Raw genomic sequence first — 17,085 nt, 5'->3', positions numbered from 1 at the left:
GTTAATTAAACAGAAAAGTCAGCAAAAGCAGAGATAGGAGCATGAAGATAAGCTCAGTGGGGAAAATGGTTGCAGTGGACAGATTTTACTGTTTTTAACACTCGCTTTCCCTCACTATAATCAAGTTCTTTATCTATGATGACTTCTATGTTCCCTGTGACAGGGGTTAAAACTAAAGAACCAACAACAGCATAAATACGAAAGTAGCCCAGAGATCAGCTGTTATGCGTATTTTGATAGTGCTGCACAGATGCCAGCCCTTTAAATTAGTAAACAGCATCTATAGTGGCTTTGTTGGCACCCACAATCCCTTAAAGTGCCAATGCCCCTAAATGATGAGATTTAAGCCTTAATTTAATTTAAATAGATCAATTATATAAACCTTTACAACCTTTACAGCTGGCATAAAAGCCACAATTAGGTTTAGAGATGAAAACAGCCTTTTAAACATATTTCTTTGTGGTTTAAAGTTTGGAATTTTAATATCAGGGCTGACTCGCTCTTTCAAGCGAACATCAAGTTGACACTAGAGGAACTGCTGCTTATTATTAAGCACTTGCAATGAAGGGAGCTCGACTTCAGGAAGACGTTTCACGTGTCATCTGAGAGGCTTCTTCAGTTCTAAATACTGATGGAGAGTCCCAGGCATTTAACCCTTCAAGGGGTTTTAATAACTCTGTAGCTGGAACTGAAGATGCTTCTTAAATGAGATGAAACTTCACAATTCTTCAGGTCTTCATGAACCAAAAAGAAGTCCAGCTACCTTCATTGCAAATGCTTAAAATGACCATGACCTAGATGACTGGGAAGCTACACAGACTGGATAACGGGTTTATATTTCAGCCCTGGAAGTTGCCATTGGGTGTTTTCCAGAGCTACACATTTTTAAGATATCTCATTCAACAAAGTTTCTAAATGAAAATGTTTATAGCTTTAAGAAATCCTTCAAAAGGTCAGAAGTCATCACAGAAAGGGGCGAAAGCTACACATTTTCAGTCACTTCAGGAAGAGCAAAGTGATTGGAGCTTAATATTCAGCTCTTTTCTCTCCTCAGCATTTCTTCAGATCGATCTGGCCTTAAAGTGGCACTGTCCGTTTTAGGAAATTTCAGAAATGATCATGCACAGACACCTTCTCTTTCAGCATAAAAAAAAAAAAAAAAACTTGATAAAGGATTAGTCTGTCCAGCAAACAGGTCAGAAGGGTGCAAAGCTCGTATAACCCACAACACCAGGCTGCTGGAATAAGGTGTGCCCAAATTAGGGCCATTTTAGCACCAAACAAAGATCTGCTATTAACACTGAATCCCGCCCCCTTAAGTGAGCTCGCTTTGTCATACACCGCTCTGATGCAGTCAATCAGTGACCCAGAGCTTAGCTGGGGGGCATTGAGATTCTTTTACAACCCCCCCCTTCACCTCGCCCCCCGCTCCTCAAAAGAAAGAATGGTAATTAACTGATGAAGAGCTCTGTAAGATTATCCAGTCCTCACGCCAAGAGCTGCAGCTCTGCCAGTGGTGTGCAGTCATGTCCCAAAGGACCACTGCAGAATGGGGAAGGATGGATCTCAATGGTCTATTCAAACCAGTCTCCTCTTTCATCCTCTATTCAGCTGAAAAAAAAACGTGGAGAGCAGCAAGCAATGTCGTATATTTGAGACAGGAATGTTCTTTCATATGAGCACAAATTAGGAAAAGCACTCACAGTGTTTTAAGACATGTCGAGACCGTAGTCACAGCACATTTAGGATGGACACTCACACACGCACAAACACTGACCAGAGGGCACACAAGTGCACAAACAACCCCTCACTGTGAGCGGGAATGCGCGGCAGATTGAATTATACAAGAGAAAGCAAAAAATAGCTGTGTGTCCCAACCACCTAGTGCGAAACAGAGCGGGACACAGGGGGAGTGAGGGAGTGGGAATGGGTGAGTAAGGAGAGCATTTAATTCAACTCAAAGTCGGAGCAGAAAAGTTTTCAGCGTGCACACGGAGCAAAGAAAACACAAGAACATGTTACTGAAACGAAACAGACAGTGCAGAGGTTTGTCTCGCGTTTGCACGCCCTCCCGTTCTCCTTCATAATATCTCCCACATTCAAATGTGTCACCGTGCCAAGGCCCCCCACAGCCGGGGTCCCAACCCTCCACCCAACCCCCGAAAGCAGACCACCCAATAGATCCCCTGAGCAGGGCTCCCAAATAATCTGAAGCATAAACCTTTTTTTTACAGAAAATATCATGCCCACTGCATCGTCACACTATGTCCCACGTGAGTCAGCCCTACTGACTTATACACATGATTTCACTCTGACATATTAGAGCTGCAGAGAAATTGTGCTAAAATTTCTGCTGTCAGACATCCTGTGAACTCCTAAAAATATCTGACTGGAAACTTTTCTCACCCAGAACATGCAAGACAGGCAGACCCAAGTGCGTGCAGGTCCAGCCAGAGCTGTGGGCAAGCTGAGAGAGACAGACGGCATGGTGACGGACAGGAGTGATGCTGCTGCTGGGGCTGCTGCTGGGGCTGCTACAGACCAGTGGGCTTCCTTAAGTTTAATCCAAGAAGAAGAAGAGTAGCCCAGCACTGCAAAGCCATGACCATCCAGGACATAAATACAGCTTCTTCTTTCTGCCTCTTCCTCAGTGTCCGGCTTGCTGTTTTCCCTCTATGTGTCTGCTCTAAATTGGATCCTTACTGCCTCTCCTCTGCTCTGCGCTCGGTCTGCCTCCCGTTCTCTCTGCCGGGGAAAGGTTCACAAAGGTTTTTTTTTTTTTGGTTTTTTTAACTGAGGGGGGTCAGGCTGCCCCTACCTCTCCACGGGAGCAAAGGGGGAGGGGGTATAGTCCACTTATTATCCATCTCTTTTGCGCCTCCTCTCCCTCTCTCTCATCCCATGTCTCCCTCCCTCCTTAGCCCTCTAAGCCTCACCACTTTTAATTTCATTCATCCCTTGATCCCACCCCTCCCTGCTCGTCCCCCCACAGCATCCATGGCACTTCACCTCCCTCCCACCTTCTACGCCTCTCTCCTGCATGCTTTCCTTGTGCATTTCTGTATTAAGCCCATTTTAATATTTCATAAACTCCACGCCGCCTGCTTTTACCTACCTACCTTTGAGGTAAATCTTCACTGACATTTCTCCTGACATCAAAAAATGCAACTTTCAATCACTCTGGAAATCAAAAATAGGCACATGCAATTTATTTTTTCTAGTCTTTTCTCAAGGGAAATTTGCACCAACTCCTTTGGTACCTGCTTTCCTAAATATTTAAATTTAAAAATGTAAATAAGAAAAAAAAAAGTTGAGTTGCCACTTTCATGGTTTGCATAGAAAATACCATCTTGTCTAAACAAGTGCAAACCTTACTTACAAGTGGTAGACAGTTTGCCTTCAAAGTAAAAGTTGCTCCTTTTGAAATACGTTGGTTGTAGCCATAAGGCACAAAACTTTTACTTTGAAGGCAAGCAGGCTGCCTTTCCAGTTTGCATTGCAGTTCTCAGTTTTGCCACCCCTCAGCGACAAGTTGGCAAGTGCTTGCAGACAAGCTGTGTCTTCCATGCAATCTACAGAGCTCCCATGGCAACCTGCTCACAACCAAAGCAATTGCAAAGAAGTTTTCAGAGCAGCACAACATGCCTCTTTGCAATCCTAACCATGATCACGCTGCTCTAAAACAGTATCTGCTTGTTATGCCACGCACCATCAGCTGCAACCTGACTAACACTAGGAGTGTGAAATGGCACAAGACATCACTGCAATAATGAATGAAGGAATGACCAATTTCATTAAATGATTAAATAGTGATATGCGATTGCGAGTGAGGCACCAACCAGTCTCAGGGTCATGTTTGTTTCTACTTTAAAGTTGGTCATTTTAACATGGTAGTCTATGGGGACAGCCTCTGGTGGTCATTCCAGGAACTGCAGTTTTGGTGCTCGATCAGTACATTGAATTTGACTGACATTTTATCTCTTGTGTGCAGAAATACAAAAACAAAAACAACATGCTTGGTTAGTGACAGGAAGTGGCTTTAAACAGACCCCACTCCCTCTTCACACTTTACAAAAGGGAGAAAGAACACAGGGGCCAGGAAGTAAAAGCTGCCTCATTAAGTTCTCACTGCTCATCAATGACCATGTTAGCCCCATGACTCTTTATCCCTTTCTGCAGGTTTTTCATGCACATGCGCGCACACACAAACGCACACACAATCCTCCATACTACTTGAGCCTACCCACGTGTGCACTCAAACCCATCATTTCCCATCAGAGATAAACAAAAACACTCAGAAAAATCCCAGCCCACAATTTCCTCAAAACATAAATACATGTCATTTAAACTATCAAGTTCACCACATTCATATACACAAACATCCACCAATAACCACCTTTTCCTTCTCCACCCTCTCGCGCACATCTTCACAATTTTCTCACATGGTGTGTAAATACACAAACCCACCCACACACAGAAACAGTCATGCATACTCACCCTTTGGCACAGAGGACTAGTGGCCCAGTACTTCTTGCAGGCCACCACCTACACAGACATTCGCTAAAGGATACGAGGTTACAGACGAAACGAAAAACACACGGACACACACAAGGATGCAAAGCCTGACACAACAAGAAGTTATATAGTACGCATGGCTTCAATTCACACTTTCAGATTAAAAACTGCTCTTCAAGAGGACCACCTGTCATCAGCACGAGTCCTAGTTGAGTTTATAATTGCTCCAGTTAATGGTGCTTTCATTCATTAAATGATAGCATTTAATTAGAGTTGGATGGTTTAGTGGTCAGTGAATTATTACCAATGACACAGAGTTTTCAAAAGTTTTCAAAAGTTTGTAAGTTTTAGACACATTTTAATTAAGATTTTGTGTTATTGAGTTTTGGCCACTTAGAGGCAGCTAAAGCCCCATCACACAGTCCAGCGAAGTCACGGATTATGATAATCCCTCGTCGCTCATTGCCATCCAGTACATACATCTACTTCCACCTTTGCAGTTCAGGGTGGGGGGGCTGAAGTTTATCCCAGCTGTCACGGGGGCAAGAACCAGTGTACACCATGGACAGGGTTAACACAGAGAGACATAACTATTCATGCTCACATTTACACCTACGGCCAATTTAGAAACATCAATTTAGCCAATATGCATGTCTCTGGACTGTAGGTGTAAATCAGACTGTGCAGATTACAGGGATACAAACTTCAGCCATCTAGTAGATTCTAACCCAGGACCTTAGGTCTAAGGAGATTGTGCCAACCCCTGCACTGCTGGTCCCAGTCAAAAACGAGAAAGAAGCCAGGGAAACATCAAATGTGGAGAATTTAAATATTAAGACTCCTTGTTTTTGCCTGCTTTTTTATTCTATTTATTTATTTAAAATATTTTAGTATCTTTTCATAGCTAATAGAAGTAGACATCTCAAATCTCTCATTGAGAAGCCTTTGCTTTAATGAAACGCAGCTCCAGCAGCAATGCTTATCCTGTCACACTTGCACAAAAAAAAAAAAAGGACCAAACACAAACTAACTGCAACTTAACATTCAGCACTTGAACATCAACAGTCCTGTGAGACTTTACACTGTCTGGCACACATGTTGATGGGACAGCACAGCTGACATGTTGCTGGAAATCAATTTGTTTTTGGACGTCATTTAACACCCCACTGTTTTTCTACATTCTAAAAAAAGATATAAAAATTACTACCTTAGCCTCTTAAATTATACTGTGGCAGAGCTGTAGGTGGCAAGACATTGGCTTTTTGACCACATGGTGTCATGGTCCTGGGCCATGTGGGCCCAGTATTCTTAGTTTTCATGTATTTTTGTATTTTGTTCTTTATTTAGGCCATGCTTCCTGGGTTGATCTGTTACGTTGTTCCTTATGTGTTTTCCCTTCGTGACTCTTACCCCCTGTGTGCCCCTCTGTGTATTTATGAGCCCTCGTCTCTCTTTGTGTTTTATTCTATGTTTTCCCCAGCCCGTTATGTCTGCGTTCTCCCCGTGCTCTCTCTCCTCCTGTTTGAACCTCTGTGTACTTCCTGCTTTACTTTGCCCATCTCCCATCAGTGTTACGTTCACTCCTGCCGTGTCTTGTTATGATTATCAGTGTCACCTGTGTTCCCCGTGTGCATCCACTTCCCCTGATCATCCCTCATGTGTATTTAGTCTCTGTGTTTCATACAGTCTGTGTCGCGTCGTCTGTGTTCCCACCCTCCGTGTTTCCATGCCTGGTCTGTTGTCTTCCAAGCCATAGCCTCACCATAGTTTGTTCCCAGTTTAGGTTTTTGTTTAGCCACGCCATCCCTGCTGTATTTGCACACCTTGTTTTCAGCCATATTAAAGGCTCGCCTTTTGTTAAAACTCACTCCCGTCTGCTCACTTGTGTACGCACCTGGGTCCATTACACGCATTCTCCACTCGGTCCGTCACAGCGGACCGTGACACATGGTCAGCAGCTTGATTACCATCTGAGAAATGACAGGACAGGAAGCTTTGTTTGTTTACTTCTTTCTTCTTGCCCCCCATGTGTGAAATCAATCCAATGACCTTCCCAATCATAACTGTCAGAGAATGACAGAGCACTGAAGAGTTGTCCAGCAGAGCCTAGCTGTGCTGAAATAAAAGCAGTCACAGCACTGCACACTATGTTCTTGCATAAAGTCATCCTCCACATTATCTGTCAACACACTCTCATGTAACAGTGCATGATGCATAATTTATTTTTTATAGTCATAACGCCTTCTATATACAGTAACAGAGGAAACTGTATCAAGTTAATGAATTTCTACAAGATACTCAAAGTCTTTTTTACCCCAGTCACATTATTTCACTATAAGGCCACCAAAAATCAAACAGAAACTAAGTGCAGCAGCAGCACCCACTGGTGGTTTTTGAACAAACTGCATCCCTGATTTCTTATCAAGTATTTGTTCAAACGGCGATCGGCCAAAACAATTAAAACCAACGCCCAACTATTGTCCAGGTTCCCCTTTTGCCACCAAAACAGCTCTAACCTGTTGGGGTGTGGACGTCATTGGGGGTATCTGACACTGCTTTGTTTCCAGTGGTTGGACCCTACGTGGATCGGGCTTGTTGTGGTGCAGCCCACAGATGTTCAGTTTGATCTGGGGAGTTTGAAGTCAGGTCAGCTCGGGTTCACGAGCAGGTTTGCGGTGTGGCTGGATGCCCTGTCCTGCTGGAAGTGCTGCACAGATATCCTAGATAGACCTCTCTGCATTGAATCATACCTGTTATTAACCTCTGTCTCTCTTCCACAGCATGTCTTTTATCCTGTCTTCCTTCTCTCACCCCAACCGGTCGCAGCAGATGGCCCCGCCCCTCCCTGAGCCTGGTTCTGCCGGAGGTTTCTTCCTGTTAAAAGGGAGTTTTCTTTCCCACTGTCGCCAAAGTGCTTGCTCATAGGGGGTCATATGATTGTTGGGTTTTTCTCTGTATCTATGAAGCGCCTTGAGGCGACTTTTGTTGTGATTTGGCGCTATATAAATAAAATTGAATTGAATTGAATATCAAAGTAACATCCAGAAGAATGGCAGCTTTTTGTAACAGGATGAATTATATTACTCATTTCACCTGTTAGTGGTTTTAATGTTGTGGCTGTTTGGTGTAGCCTGGCGATAAATTATAAAGCGGGACTACAGAGACTGAGGGATTGTAATGCAGGAAAGGAAAGAAGGGCAAATTTCTACGACTAATCAGATCACTCAATTTGTTTTAGTACATCTTTAACCTTGACCATTTCGGTTTCTTTTGTAAAACCAGAGCCAAGAGCGGACAGCGAGACAATTAAGAAGATTAACTGCTGTCGGATCACTGTCCTTGAACCACGTAAAGACGGATAAACAGCTGAGTGAGATCAAAGCTGCCCAGCCTGTTACAACGGGCTCAAAACAAGAGACAGAAGGAAAAAAAGACTGAACTGATAAAAGAAGAAAAAATAAGCAAAGGCTATCAGACATGGATGAAAAAGAGGGCGGGAGAAACAAAAAACCCCTGAAAAAAAACAAAAAACAAAAAAAAAACACAGGGGTCTGTAGTCAGTGATCACATAGATGAAGATAGTAGATAAGCAGGCGGATAAAGGGAGAGTGAATGTGCAAACAGCAGAGGGGTGTGTTCTGTGATCTTGGCCGATGTCCTGACGTGCTACATGAAGGGGAGTTCACTTGTTGACAGACAGAGGAAGAACACACTCCAGCAGGCCACACACACACACACATGCACGCGCACACACACACACACATGCACACACACACACACACACACACACCCCTGTGACTCCCATCTGTTGCAAACAATGCAGGCCCGCCGCCCTCCCTTTGAGAACGCTCACATGTGTGTGCACGTTTTTCCTCTGTTCTTTCTGCTGAGAGGAAGGACCGTCCGCCCAACACCAGAACACACCGACCCATGAAAGCAACAATAACACGGCTGCAGTACACGATGTGAGGCATTTCAGGGTGGTCAGGCCTATTCTTTAAAAAACTCTAAGGTTCATTAGTGAAAAGGCCCTTTAAAGCCATAGATGACCCAGGTGACTCCATCTGTTATGTCCCTTATTACATAGCAATACTAATAACAAATAACACTTGCTCGTTTTTCCACTTTCTAACACATCAGCTTTGAGGACCAATTGTTCACTTTCTTTCTGACATGTCCCACCCACTAAAAGGTGTCAGCGTTATTCACCTCACCTGTGAGTGGTGAGGTCGGGGCATGTTAAGGCCAGATTTAATGCTCTTTTTAAGCAGTTATCACATAAATAATAAAATGCATTAGCATTGGTTATCCAAATATCCTCTCCACCTACACAGATTCACCCAAATGCACAGTAAACTTATTTCTACAACTCTCTCTCTGCATTCCTAATACTTGCAATCTCTTCAGAGTATATGACTTGGATTTTTAATAGCAATTACAAATTAATGAAAAGAAACCAACCAAAGCAAAGCCATGAGGATCTGATCTTCCTATTAGAGCCTTTAATATCCTCCAGGGGAAATAAGTAGCAAGCACAGCAAACAAACTGTTCAAATTCACACACACAAAAAAAATCTTGTCATGATAAGAAATTCGTTTTATACTTCTGACCAGAATGAGATAAGATATATTACAGGATCTATTCTGTTCGTAATAAGGTTGGATGATCTGATATCCTCGTGTCGGTGTTGTTCCCACATCATCATAATAAATGTTGTTCCAGGTTCAACATTGCAAGTGGCCAATCACATTGTTGTGACGTCCCCCTTTTCTGCCTTTGAAAAATACCGCCTTAAAAAAAATCTACTTCACTTGCGAGAAGAGAAACCGCTTCTGTCCGCCGATCCAGGAACTTGAATTCTTTGGATTTCAGGATACTTTTCTTTAATAAACGGTAAGCATTATACACATTGTCCTTACAGAGGCGGTTTCTTTTCTCGCAATTGAAGTAGATTTTTTGAAGGCGTTTGTTTTTTTCGAGGTCGCGGATGACGTCAGGAGAAGGTGATTGGTCACTTGCAATGTTGAACCTGGAACAACATTATTTATGATAACGAGGGAACAACACCAACACGAGGATATCAGATCGTCCAATAAGCACATCCGCAATTTAAAGATACTGGCTGACAGATAATTTTGACGTCAAATAAGAAAGTCACATAAATCAAAAACTAATAAAATAAGCAGTGCGAGTACAATATTCAAATGAATGTTTCAAATGCAACAAAGGGCTGAGTGTAGCAAGTGGCTGTGTTCATATGAGGATGTGTGAACTAACACACTAAGCAGTGGCTGCTTTTACAGGATTAATGGTTCTATTCATCAACACAGGACCTACAATCAGAGAAAGTGCCATGTCAAGTCAATCTGCTAATATCCTGCTGTTTTGACGTGTCTGTGCCAACGCGCTTATCTCTCCAGCTCATCATACCATGCCAGGCTGCTGAGGATCACACAAATATTAAATTTCCTTTGTCATTTGGCAACTGCAGATCTTAATCACGAGAATAATAAATAACTTCTCATACATCTTCGGTCAAAGGCTGTGAGTCATTAAGTTTCATCAGCGATCACACCCAGTGTTCTCTATAGATGAGCTAAAGCTGCATCTAAATCTGTGGCAAGTTTCCCTTCCTGCAAAGCATGCTCATAATAATAACAAAGACAATGCACTATTGTTTAGAATGCATGATTTTTGCCATGTTCATCACATTAGTTTTCAGTGTGTTTGCTTTTTTAATATTATTTTGCTTTGATCTGCTGGCCATGTTTAGACATTAGGTTAAAGACAAAAAACCCTAACTGGTGCAGTTAAGGCACAAAAAAAACTGCTTGGTTTGGCACAAAAATAAAAAATAAAATAAATGAATAAGAAAAACTACTTACCGTAGGTTATGAAAAGATTGTGGCTGGGGTTACACATGCCCCCTCCTACATTGGACCTTGCACACTGAAAAGTTGGAAATGCCAGCTCTGTCTTTATAATGCAATGACCTGGTCCACAACCTGCCACCTTGAACATACTGTAAAGGTGACAAACTGGCAGCTTTCTAAAGCCTGTATACCTTGACTTGAATATTTTGGAATATCTGTCTCAGTTCATATTATAATCCTTCCAATACTATCCAAGCATTTCAGTCAAAACCACAAATGTAAACCTCGCTGTGGTGCAAGAGGAAATTCAAGAGGGGCACCAGCATCATTAACCTGCACTTTCTTGAAACCATGAGGTGAATTTCAGCAGGTAGACATTTCATTTTGAACCAAACTGACAGACTGACAAAGTGACACTGCTACACCACTAAAGTGTGGTCTTAACCCAGCCCACCTCAGCACTAAGCTATAAGCAGCAGCTAGAGACACCAAAAAAAAAGGTCAACTTCAATATAAAGGTTCCTGCCTCTTAAATTAACAAAATAAGACATCAAAATGATATTTTATTGAAGGTAAATACATCTAAAATACCAGCTGTACCTTGTTTTTGCTTTTCCCTGGCTTCCAGAAAGGAAAGATGCAATAGAAGAAAAATTTTGCCCAACTGAAGACGGTGGCGAGACACCAGCCTAGTCCGCCCATTCTCTCGTGAAAAAACAAAAAAAACAAAAACCTCCTCGCGTCCTCTACCGTATCCTGTATCTCCTTGCTTTGTCTCCCCTCCCTCTCTAGCCTGCCCTTCAAGAGCCGTGTCCAGAGGTGCAAAGACTAGCAGTGTGACCTGGAGAGAATCCCAGAATGGCTTTTCATCCAATCCAAGAAAAGGTACCTTTTTCTAGTGTTTTAAAAAACTGGAGATCCCATAAAGTGCACATTACTCGTAAATGCCTTCTTCGCTCTCTTGTCTAGCATCCCTACAGCATCCCTCCATCTTTCTGTGGATGCTGCAGGATCTGCCATTCAAAGCATGAGGAGGAAAAAGATTAGGAGAGGGGAACTCAGAAGTGGGCGGTGGTGGGATGGGTCAGGCAGAGCAGTCTGGTTAAGAATGAGGCACTTATAGTGATGGAAAAAGGAGGGGGGGTCTTAAATTTAATGTAGAACAGTGGGGGGATGGCTTGAAGAGAGAAAGAACAATAAATAAGAAATGTGTTGAGTGGACAAGCAGTCCGTCGTCACAGTTTAAATAATGATGTATACTACAAAGCTGGTATGCTCCAGCTGATAATTCAAGCGCTTCATGTTTGAGGTTTGCAGTGAAAGAACCTAAAAAGAATAAAATGAATGCAGTATTTGGACTCAGCGGAGGATGCTGGTGCATTTGGAGCTTTCAGGGTTTTTTTTTTAATGAAGACTGGCAGATTCTGACCAATCATAAATGGTGCATGGAGCCTCTGAACCAGTTTGCATCTTGAGTGATTAGTTGGGTGCCTAGCTTTCCTTATTGGATAAAGTGGAAGGCAATTGAAATCAATGGCTCCTAACTTGCTTTACATTTGAGGAAGAGCAAGAAAGTGTGTGCAATTACAAAAGGAGGCTTGTGATTATCCAAATTCTCTGCATTAAATTTGCAATTTCACCCAATTTAATCACTGATCATGAGACAATTTACCATTTAAAGAATTCAGAAAATGGAATAGTTGGCTCTTTATTTGGAAAACCTCCCAACCGCAGCTCACTTTCATTGCTTCCCCTCAGAGAACTCAGAAAAGAAAGACTGACTCTTTGGTGAAAAGGCCATAAGATAGGCCGTTAAGGCCAATTTGGGTATATTCTTAGCTTTTTGTTCCCGCTCTGTGGTTTCTTACAGTCAGCCTTTTCCATAGCCTGCCACAGATTTTTTTTAAAATGTCAAAAAGATGTTGGAAAATGTGAAGATGGTTACACTTTGATATCTGGTGTGCCCATCTGGTATGACTTTAGTCCAGAAATCCCAATTGTTAACAAAAAATAACCCTAAGTAAATGAGACTGTACGTGTTCAAGGAGTTTATCCTAAAAAATACACTTACACAATAGCAAACTTTTTACACTACAATGAACAACCCCAGGAAGCAACAAACATTTGTACATGTACAAATTAAGAGTCACTTCTTACAATCAAAATAATTTCGCATTGGAACAAGATAACTTTACATGTAAATGAATGCAAAAAACGAGAGTGAAACATGGCAAATATTTAGCAAATTACCAGTAAATGTTGTTGTTAAGCTGTCAGATGTATTTAAGTAAAGCTTAATAATTAAGTTGGACTCTTATCAGTTTGATAGCAGGTAATTATTTAGCTTACCCACATAAATGATTTCCATCAAACCTGCTGAAAAAAGAAACTGTTCAATACCAACCTAACCAAGTCTAACTAATCAGTTCAAGCCTTGATTGTGCTTTGCTGCTGACCCGATGGCCCAGTAGGTGTACCAGATGCACTCCATTTAAGTTGGCTTAAAGTCTATTGGCTGGGGTGAATGCATTGTTGGTCTAAAGCAAGTTCTTAGCAGGAGCAGCAGGCGTGTGGACATCCGCACGGACCCTCGAATTGATCACCTAATGATGAAATGTATATCACTCAGACTCACGCGGACCCTTGAAGACTTATGTGATAAGTATCCTAGCTCAACTATCCATTAGCAAGTTAGCTACCTTTTCCCCCCCATTTATTTATTTTTTTCAACAGATTAGGAGTTTAAAGGTTTGAGTGATATAACCCTACAACTCCCTGCAAAAAATTTTAACACCTCGAGAGTTAAAACTTTCAGGATTTTATGCTCCAGGAGATCAAATTTAATGATTTGTTTCCCTAGTTTACTCACCCATCTCCACTTTCCCAACTTCCCATAGCTAAAGCTGACTTGGACACATTTAGCTTACTTCCTTAAGCATTTCTGACAAGCATTCATTTTAAACATAAATGTCCTGATATATGGACAGATGCTTTGTGTATTATAGAGAAAACAAAACTGCCTGGGGAAACTACAAGACCTCACTGCAAAAATGTCGATATGATGTGTGACGAGCAATTACATTCATGTTTATGCAGCCTAAGACTCAGGGTGTAGAAGAGAGAATACAAATTCTAAGCATATAAATAAAAATGCAAACAAAGCACAAATAAGATTCCAGTTTACTTTGCTGCACAAGCAGTGTGCTTGTTCTGAAGACACTTGCAGATTTCTACAAATTTTAACATTTCAGTTACTGAAACACAAAAGGGACCATTTATGTATCAAAGAAAAATAACATAACCAGAGGTTTCCAATAAGAGCAATACTGCACATTTTCCAGAGCATTTAGCAGATATGTTATTCTTGCAGACACTTTGAGAGTGAAGCTACTGTAAGTTCTCACGTGAAGGAAAGGTCTCACCATTACACCAACCTATCAAGAGCTTTAAGCTTACACAATACTGGCAAAGGGAGAGAAGTTCCAGAGAAGGCGCAGGGACAACACTATGCACACTTCCTGCCTCTCTGCGGGACAAACAATGGGCTGGTTTCACGTCTCAATCTGGTAACGTCAGCTCTGTTGTCCATTCTAGGAAACCAGACAAGAGGTGAGGGAGTGAAGGGTCATTGTTTCTGGGAGAATAAGAGGGGAAGTGGCTGGTCATGGTCTTAATGTGGGAGGGTTCACTGGGATGTTTTACTCACAGCTGGTGGCATCCATTTGTCACTTTAATTTGATATTGTGTATCAGTAAAATGCAGTGGATTTCTAAAAGCACTGATAAAGAAAAACTGTTTTAATGCCATCTGGGTTATACTTTTTTCCACCACTCAGGAATTACGTCATCCCATTTTCCCAGAACATCACATCTAACAATGCTGCGGGGCAACAAAATAACGTCTAGCATATGAACTCAACATTGAAAATGTAGCGTTTTATATTCAATAGGCATCGCCAGTTAGTCGCAGCCTTCTCATGAGACTTATTAAGTGCAGACGCTGCGCTGCAGACTCTTTCATCTTTATTCAATATTTTACATACATTTCAGCTGTCAGTAGTGAGTGCCAGTCTGTGCCCAAGCCTTCACTAAATCATGAAGGCCTTGCTGGTTATACCCAGTATGCACATGACTGCAGTAAGAGACCGTTATTCCTGTAAATACGCCCAGGATTTGTTAGCAATCACTGCATCACTAGAAGGCAGAACAAATCTACAATGAAGTTAACTAATAGCCAATAATACCATTTGCACTGGAGACCCATTTGTTTAAATATTCCACTTCATATTTCTGCCCCCAACAAAGTGGTTGTGATTGATGCTGCAATTACCTCCTGCCCCTCCCATTATTGATCTAAGGCGTTTTTGGGATCGAGAGCTTGGCGGCTTTAAGCACATGGCAGAAAGCCATGAGGGAATTAAGTGAAAGCTAAGCTCATTTCATCTTTTGACATAGCACAGAAACACTCCTCTATCTTAAGTCGGCAGATGGGAGCAGTTTTGGCAAATTAGCAATCATGGAAAATTCATGTGTGGATTGGTGACAGAATGGAAGGCACATGAAAGATGCTGGTTTGAGAAAAGCTATAATCCCAGCTGCTAACCCAAAGCTTCTTTAGGTGGAAGAAAGATTTTAGTTTTTACCTGCAGGCAACTGATACTACAAATCTGAATCTGTGTACGAGGTGAAATTTGGAAAAATGTTATTGTTTTATGGAATATTTTATTCCATAACACTTTAAAGGTAATTTGTTTGGAAAAAAATGTCAGTTATGGGTTGTTTTTGGTTGTTTTTTAGGGATTTGGTTTACGGAGGTCCAAATTTACTGGTAGGTTTAGGGTTTACAATGAAATTCATCAGAATTTATCCCATTTTTCCTACATTATTTTAGATGCATACGGCAACTATGAAGCTAATAAATCATAAGTGTACAGGAAGGACTCTCTAGCAACTTCAATCCTTTGTAGGGGAGTAAATTACAAATTCCAAAAAGGAAAGGGTGAGATATTTAACCTTTACTTATCATCTACACGAGCAGCCACCACACATAAAGTACACAAAGTCACCACTTCACCTTTGGAGGAACTATCAGTCTGCCACTGAGCAATCATCAGCTGTCTCATAAAAGCCCAGACGTGGCTGAAATGGACAAGCTGTAGGCCAAGGTGATGAAAGCGGTGAACATCCATTTTTAGAGAGACAGCTCTGTCATACCTCACTTTGAAGTCCTCAGTGTGAAAGTTATTACGGTCTGTGAAGCCATAAAGTAATTACTTCTGCGGACACCTCCACATCAGAGGACAGGACGAAAGAAATGGACGAAGCAAATCAAATCAAATCACTTTTATTGTCACATCACATGCATTTCTGGATGTGTATACTAAATATTTTTCTACGTGTGTGTGTGTGTGTGTGTGTGTGTGTGTGTGTGTGTGTGTGTGTGTGTGTGTGTGTGTGTACACACATATTTTACAAATTAAATAGAGTAAACAATAAATAATAATAAAGCACAGACCGTCTCTGAGCGAGGTCAAAAAACAGACAGATGGCACAAGGCAAAGTGTTTGTCATAAAAAACATTTTATCAGGTTAAAGTACAGGAACAAAGTACTTCATAACAATGTCGACTTTTTTTAAGTGGACACAAATCAAAAGGGCAGAAACCACCTTTCAACTGCAGCCCAGTCTCACAACTAAACGTGAAACAGAAAAATGTATCTACTTTTTGTGTTCATCGGCAGAAATTATCACATTTTCCAGTCGGTGAACACGAATGTGGAAGTAATGTATTTCAAAAGGAATTTTGAGTCACAAGGACATATTTCTATAGTGAAAGCAGGGAGACTTCACCATGGCAACAAACAAAGAAAAGCTTTAAAAAGCGTGGCAAATCTTGTCATGATCTTTTTCCAAACCTAACCCAGTAATTTTAATGCCTAACCAGTAATAATATTTCTAATAATATATTTTAAAATGTGTAAAAATCTTTGGCTTCAAACTTTGGCCTCTAGCATGATCAGTAACACGAATCGCTACAGCTCCAACCTCTCCAACTTCTAAATATAGACATTTTGTTTTCTCTTTTTTCCATTTATTTCATGTTCAAAAGATTAGCGATGAGAGTCCAGGTTGTCTGCCATCCAATGCAATTCATTTATTTTAACAAAAATATACTTGGATCCTTGTCTATTACTTCTTACATTTTAATATTGAGGTATTTTCGAGGGGACTTTTATATATTTTAACACAGCTGAACTATGTTTCAAACAAAGCTCATAAATACAACACTTTTCACCTCTTACAAGTCCAAGCAATACTGAGCCTGAGACAAATGGAAACAATATAAGCACTGTGACAGTCAGACAGTGTCTTGTCTGTCTCTTTTTATTTCTAAAGCAGAAAGCAGTGCATAAAACAATAGGAAGAGCAGCTGAAACAACACTAGCAGTCACTTTCCGCTGTAAAAATGACATCATCTACAGCACAGAAATCAGCTGTATGTAATTAACCTTGACAGCAAATCAGACTAAACTGAACTTTTTACAGTTATCTGCTTTACAAGTGGAACGAAGGACCCTGTTAACAACAATTTTACAACCTCTAACATTCCATGAGAAACAAAAGCCACGACTCCAGCCAAAAGCAGGATAATGATTAAACCTTTCAGTTTTAAAGTCCTGCATGGACAGTTTGGATC

General features: G+C 41.3%; 1 protein-coding gene across 12 annotated transcripts in view; it reads right to left on the bottom strand.

Annotated features, from left to right (window-relative positions):
• Positions 1–17,085, bottom strand: part of tns1b (tensin 1b) — a 197,763-nt gene that overhangs the window by 157,418 nt on the left and 23,260 nt on the right. For 2 of the 12 annotated variants that reach the window (XM_085374836.1, XM_085374845.1), the window contains exon 1: positions 2,407–2,503. The exons of 9 other annotated variants lie outside the window; for them this stretch is intronic. In XM_085374836.1, the coding sequence (XP_085230962.1) occupies positions 2,407–2,487 (81 nt within the window). In that variant the 5' untranslated portion in view covers positions 2,488–2,503. Of the gene's footprint in view, positions 1–2,406; positions 2,504–10,989; positions 12,517–17,085 lie in introns of those variants that run through there. One more of the 12 variants, XM_085374848.1, reaches the window with a different exon arrangement.

Source organism: Diplotaxodon limnothrissa, linkage group LG16 (genome assembly GCF_057381915.1).
Source record: "Diplotaxodon limnothrissa isolate DT_005_m linkage group LG16, D_limnothrissa_male_GT1.1, whole genome shotgun sequence".
NCBI classification, from domain to species: Eukaryota; Metazoa; Chordata; class Actinopteri; order Cichliformes; family Cichlidae; genus Diplotaxodon; species Diplotaxodon limnothrissa.
The sequence above is the reverse complement of the archived record's forward strand: the minus strand, read 5'-3'. Positions and strand labels throughout refer to the sequence as shown.